The sequence below is a fragment of the Stylophora pistillata genome, chromosome 11, assembly GCF_964205215.1.
Source record: "Stylophora pistillata chromosome 11, jaStyPist1.2, whole genome shotgun sequence".
Classification (NCBI taxonomy): Eukaryota; Metazoa; Cnidaria; class Anthozoa; order Scleractinia; family Pocilloporidae; genus Stylophora; species Stylophora pistillata.
In genome coordinates, this window is record NC_142529.1 from 15,818,301 (window position 1) to 15,824,848 (window position 6,548).

Here is a 6,548-nt window from a genome sequence, read left to right on the forward strand (position 1 = left end):
TCGATTTCAAAATGAACGTAATATAGCTTTTATTTCGTGCAATCTTGTTCTGAATCACGCATAAGATTCCAAACCAAATTGCAATCCATTTAGTTGCTTAGTTTAATTACCTTTGTAAATCGAGGAGGATTTAACTCCTCGGAAAGCAAGGTGTTTGCTTAATTGTCTGTTTTACTGCCAGCCTTACTTCTTTTATCTTCCAGCAGTAAAGAAATGGATTTAACGTCGAGTTAAATAAAACTAAGAAAACCGCGATGGCCTTGATGACTACCAAATGTGTTGAAGATATCTCACTGAATGCGATCACAATTTCCACTACAACATGCGGTACATAACAAACAACTAATGCTAACTGCACCCACAGCGTACCGTACAATGCCTTTCTGTAGCGAGCGATATTCAGTGAATTTAGTTGGCTTGGTTGTTGTTGAATATGATCATGTACTTGTGCCTGATGATGACCGAGAGTGCGAAAAATCTTGGCGTATGAGACGATTGAAATAAGTAGGCAAGATGGGACAACTATACGGCCGAACAGAAAGGTTATACGGTAATCCAAAAGGAAGCATGAAGCAGCGAGACCAGATACAACCCAAAATATAGCTACAATGATATATGTGCGCTTTAAAGTTACAAATTGTCTGTATCTCAACCTTAATAACAGGGCGAGGAGTCTGTCTACGCTTATGGCCGCCATCGTCAGTAGAGACACCCCACATAATATGTAGCTTGTTATGAAGGCTGCATCCTTTGTGTATCGACAAAGACTCCACTGTTCGTGAATCAAGGACATCCAATAAGTAGCATAGAGAGGCTGGCTAGTAAGACCAACCAACAGATCAGTTGTTGCCAGACAACGATACAAGAGTTTGGAAGGCGGATGGAGGGAAGTATCCTTGTGAAGGGCAACAAGTATTAGCGCACTCCCAAGAAATGCTGTGATGGAGAGAAAAATGTTGACTGCTACAAGAGAAACGGCTAGTTGTCGTAGTCCGCCAAACAAAAAGAAGGAGCAAGCCAGTTCTTGAAATGTTTTTGTTCCACTTCCTGTCAAATTTGTTGTCGCCATCACTTTACGCCGGTTACTTGCTATAGCGAGAGATATATTGTCATAGAACATGCCCAGCGCTTTAGATGCTTTAATTAATTTTGCTTTGTTAATAACGTTGCTTTGTTAATAACGTTTACCGAAAAGCTTATTCAGGAGCGTTTACTCTCTTATAATGTACATACAAACCCCTTGCTCTGTCACATGTCACGTCATTTTATTCCGGTAAATTCGTGAGGGTCATGTGCATAAATTTTAAGGGAATCATTTTTTTTTTCTCTGTAACGATCAATCTCTTATATTTCATTCATCTCTTTACTCAAAAGGGTCCCTGATGAGATCTAAAATTTATTTATTTATCCACTGTACCATCAGAAAGCTGATATGTTGTCCTCATTTTATCATAAAATGGAAAAATCCCTCATTTCGGTAGAACTTCCACCGTTAGGTTTAATAATTGACGCGTGTTTAAACTAGTTCTGTCATCTCGAGCTCCTTTGGAATTATTTTTAGTTTCGGGAACTGAAGTTCAAATACAGTGCTCTCGGCAAGACTTTCATTCTTCAGCTTGGAAATGATTAAAAACAAAGCGGAAAAAAATGTGGGCTTTTCAGATGAGATGTGTGGACAGACATGCCAAGTGCAGTTGATTGAAATTGTGCATGACATTCTGCAGCTCAGTAAACAGATGTTTCTTTTTTCGAGCAAATTATCTGTATACTGCAAAAAGGGATATTTCTCTCCCACTCACTATTCGCCAAAGCAGATCTTTCGTATTAACATTTACGGGAACTGTTTTCCTTTGTAGCGTGTTAAAAAACTATCTGATATAAAAAAAATAAAAACAAAACAAAACGGGAGGCTTTATTTGCTAAATGGAACAAAGGAATATAAATAACCCTTGTCTGAAAGCGATTGATAGATATTTGAAGCGTTTCAACAAATCATCTACTTGAACAGAAAAACAGGAGGCTTTCTTATTAAACAAAGGGGTCTGCTAAACCTGCTTGCAATTGTTTATTCACGTATTCAAATTAGTATAAAGGACAATCGCATCCATCGCTATCATCATTTCAGTATAGGATAAAAAAACTCTTCCTTTTCAGTAACTGGACCATGCGGTACACTTTATTTTAAAAAAGGAATAACCATTAAAAAAAAAAAACAAAACAAAACAAAACAAGCCAAACCAAACCAAACCAAACCATAGGGCTATTGAACGGTGTGATCTTTTTCATTTTTTAATTTTTAAGAAGTAGTACCACCACCTTCTACGCCGAGATTACTTCTCGCAAATGATATCCTGTGAAACAGAAAAACGGAAACTTTGATCACAGTTAAAGGTGCTTGCTGGACCTGAGGGTTGGTATAGGTATTAAAATTATCATTACCGATCCGACCTACATATACAATCACGACACTGGTATCAAGATTTCTATTTTGGAGGAGAAAACACTCTTTCTCCTAAAGTCAACTATCTCGAAGAATAGATAATACATGTGCATAAGAAACGCTCGCTCCTTTTCTTTTCCAGCCTGCGCATGCAAAGTAAATTCAAGCAAGCAATCGTACACGAAAGAGAAACGCTGATACTTATCATTTTCTGAAATAAAGATTTAAATCGAAAATTTTATCTAGGACTACAGCATTTCTCGAAAACGAGAGATGATATTTATGTTTGAAAATTTTCTCCATATATATCAGTTCGTTAATTGATAAACACTTGTTTCGTTTTTTCCTCATGAGATATTTTTATTGTAACAGCAGCTGCCAGGCAAAGATCACGTCAATCTCACTTTCTTAATCATAGTTCCACGAAAACGGCCTTAAAAACATTCACTCATTTGATAAGTAACGCTTATTCTGTCAGGACAATTAACTAACATTCTAAATTCCTATTCGACATAGAAACAGTGGACAAGAAGAGCCACTGCTGAATCCTTTCTTTATTTTTTTTTTAAAGAAGAGCTGCCAAATGTTTTTTAGTGTTGCATCAAATGTAGCTCTAAATCAATATCTCTGTAGCAGAGTTAATAGAGTGAGTCAACCGTTGAAAAGGGAGCCTCTATTAACTCTGCTCTGTAGCAAGTAATTCTATGTCATATTATTCCATCTATATTCTAAAAGGTTCACTTCACTTCACTCACAGATCCATAATTTTTAATTCACAACACCTTGAACGATATTTGCTGGTTGTGCCAGCCAATCATAAACACCTAGAGTTCTTCATCAGAGTACACTTATTCAAGAGAGTGAACAGACTAGTAACTAATAACATTTAGTAAGTAAATCTAATTTCCCTTTGACTTTTCACTCTAGCTTTATTTCATAAAATTTCTCAGGTAGCTCTCAATACAGACGTACATTGTAAACCATGAGCGAAAGTAAAATAAACAAAACTTATTTAAGTAAATTAAAACAAACAAACAAACAAACCATAAGTGTTATCAAATGGTATAATCTTTTCGTTTTTGGTCTGTAAGAAAGAGTAGAATCATCTTCTACGCTCAGTTTACTTCTCGAAAATTATCTCCTGCTGAACAGAAAAGCGAGAACTTTGACCACGGAGTAAAGGTGTTTGTTAGACCTATATTCACATTAGAAAATCGAAGCGATAGCTGTCATGTTGATCAGCTACTGGAGCAATCCGTTGTTTCTAAGTCGCACTTCTGCAAACAAAGGTCGTTCAGAAAGAAATCCTCTGGCCCTTCGGTTTCAACAAATACAGAGCTAAAGCTTTGTCAACCGGAGGAAGTTATTACAATTAGTGCAAGGTAGTGGAGAAGAGGTTTAAATGAAAATAGGCGAGAGAGAGGCAGAGAGGCAGAGAGAGGGAAAGAAAGTCATGAATGGATGCATGCTCTGACATATTGGTGAACCTGTTCACAAGTCAACACTCGAATCAAAAGCTACTTTCATGATCCTTTAAAAAACAGTTACATGCAATACTTTGGTGCATAATACATTTAGATAATAAGGAATTTATATAGGCTGTTGAATCGAAAAGAATATTTCTGGTATAGAAATATCAATGAAACTCCAGTTTAAGACTTCCTAAAGTAAGATATCCGTCCAGATCAGGAGTTGAAGGCGCAATGCTTCTCTTTAATTGAGCCACTGAATTAGAAATGAAATAGGAGAATGTTTTGTTTTTGTTTTTTTTTAACAGCTTCATTTGGAGTTTGACTACTGGTCGTGGATCGTGGGTCGTGGGTACAAGTCGTGGGTGTGGGTGTGGGTGTGGGTGTGGGTGTGGGTAAAAGTCGTGGGTGTGGTTAATACTTAATAATAAAAATAATCATTTAAAATATTAGATATAATAATACATAAATTTTATACAACCCTGTCATTCATTAATTTAACTGTTTTTTCTTCTATTTATTTTATTTTTTTTATTCAATTTACCCTACTTTACGTCTATGTTTGTCTGTTATCTCACTGTCAATGAAATTAGTTTCAGTTTCTCGACGCATTCCGAGATCTCGTTTGATAAGAAAGGGAAGAGAGATAAATCAAGTAATGAACAGCAATGAAATAAGAATAAAAACCTCTCTTTGATCCGTTTGGTTCTCGAGCATGTTTTCCATTTTTGCGCCAAAATATGAAATCATTTTTGGTACAGTCGTACAAAGCAACTCAGGTGTCTCGTTAACACAGACCTCGAAAAAGCAGAACGCAGACCGCAGACCGCAGACCGCAGGCCGCAGACCGCAGACTGCAGACCGCAGACCGCAGACCGCAGACCTCAGACCGCAGACCGCACAGCTCGAAAAACGTGTACACAGTGTTTAATTACAAGATTTATCTCTCTTCCCGTCGCGAAACTGAAACTAATTTCATTGACAGTGAGATAACAGATAAAAATAGACGTAGAGTGGGGTAAATTGAATAAACAAAATAAAATAACTAGAAGAAAGAACAGTTAAATTAATGAATGACAGAGTTGTATAAAATTTATGTATTATTATATTTAATATTTTAAATAGTTATTTTTATTATTAAGTATTAACCACACCCACGACTTTTACCCACACCCACACCCACACCCACACCCACGACCCACGACTTGTACCCACGACCCACGACCCACGACCATTAGTCAAACTCCTTCATTTGACTTTCTCTCAGAGGTTCTGTTTTAATTTGTTGATGTGAAATGCACCTAACAACAACATACGTATCTCAATGTATGGCGCATTCAGTAAAATTTAGACCATTACATGTATTATGATAACCATTTAGACTAGATCCCTTTTGTCTCAAATGAATTTAGTTTTCGAAAGGCAAGAAATCGAAAAAGAACTCCAAATTAGCAAACCGTTTGGTAGTTTTTAACGTGGCAGATGCATGCTCAAAATTGAAATAAGAAAGCGAGTTGCACCTACTCTCATAAAGTTGGACGTTTCAATGTCTGAGAAGAAATCATTTCACAAAATGATTTTGAAATAATTAGAAAGGGCTCGATCGTTTTCAGATCTTGATTTGACAAGAGAGACTCGTCAGCTAATTTTTCAGGGCTTTGTTGCGAACGTGCACCCGTTACAGCATAAAGCCTTTCAGTACCGAAAACTCTAAATGTCATTGGAATGCAAATAGAAAGCCAGTGAGTGAACCGTTGAAAAAGGAGCCTCATTAGAGCTGAATGCAAAATGGTTGGCCGAAAGAGGAGAGCGCGTCATTTTAATTGTATTTTCAGAAGACACAGCATTTTATTTCTAAATGTAATTTGTACTTTAATTTACGCCAGTTCCAAGTCGACAGAAATGCTTTTGCGACGCATAGATTACAAAGATTTACACTCTGTTAAGGGCATTAATTTAAGTTTTCAGCAATTTTAGGGTTTAGATATGAATGTTTTTCAGTTCATTTTAGATAATCATTTATTCATTTGTAATGCGCAATTTACCATCTATTACGAAGACATCAGAAGCAGGTGTTTTAAGGCCCTTCTCGATGAGAACATTTTTTGGTCCGCGTTCGCCAAATTACTTCTGCTGCGTTATGTGTTTATCATTGATTCAGTTTCTGTCCTGACAGAGATCGAGGAGCTTTGATATTTGATTTTCGTGATGTTTTTTTTCTTTTTTTGCACGGGCCAGCCGCAACACTACTACCAGCGATGTTTAGAAAACATTCATGTAACTGGATGTTAACCGGACGGTAGAATATGAAGTCAGAAATCGAAAATGGTTCTCAGAGTCAGCAGACCAATCCAAATATAGGAATCATCGATTCGAAAATTCAAAATAGCTGATTAAAAACAATTACAATCAAAACGGGACGAACCTCAAGTAATACTTCAGAAAGGAATAGTTTCGAAGAGTCGAAAAGTTAATGAAAATAGAAATGGAGATCGAGAAAACAGGGAAAACTCTCACCAATTGTGACGCAGCTTATTGATTCACAAGCATGGGATTGAGGCCAGAGTCGAAAAAGACAGTTGGAAACCTAATACTAAAGACTTTTCCTTCTCCCTTACTAGTCCTAACAAAAAGTCTGA

The 6,548-nt window shown here is 36.8% G+C and overlaps 1 protein-coding gene across 1 annotated transcript in view; it reads right to left on the minus strand.

The window, feature by feature from the left end:
* LOC148720284 (melanocyte-stimulating hormone receptor-like) overlaps window positions 1-1,201 on the minus strand; it is a 2,043-nt gene extending 842 nt beyond the window's left edge. Inside the window, exon 1 of the mRNA XM_088739870.1 lies at window positions 1-1,201. This exon is cut by the window's left edge and continues 842 nt beyond it. Coding sequence (XP_088595996.1) covers window positions 131-1,120 — 990 coding nt within the window. The 5' untranslated portion in view covers window positions 1,121-1,201 and the 3' untranslated portion in view covers window positions 1-130.
* Window positions 1,202-6,548: the final 5,347 nt, after the last annotated feature.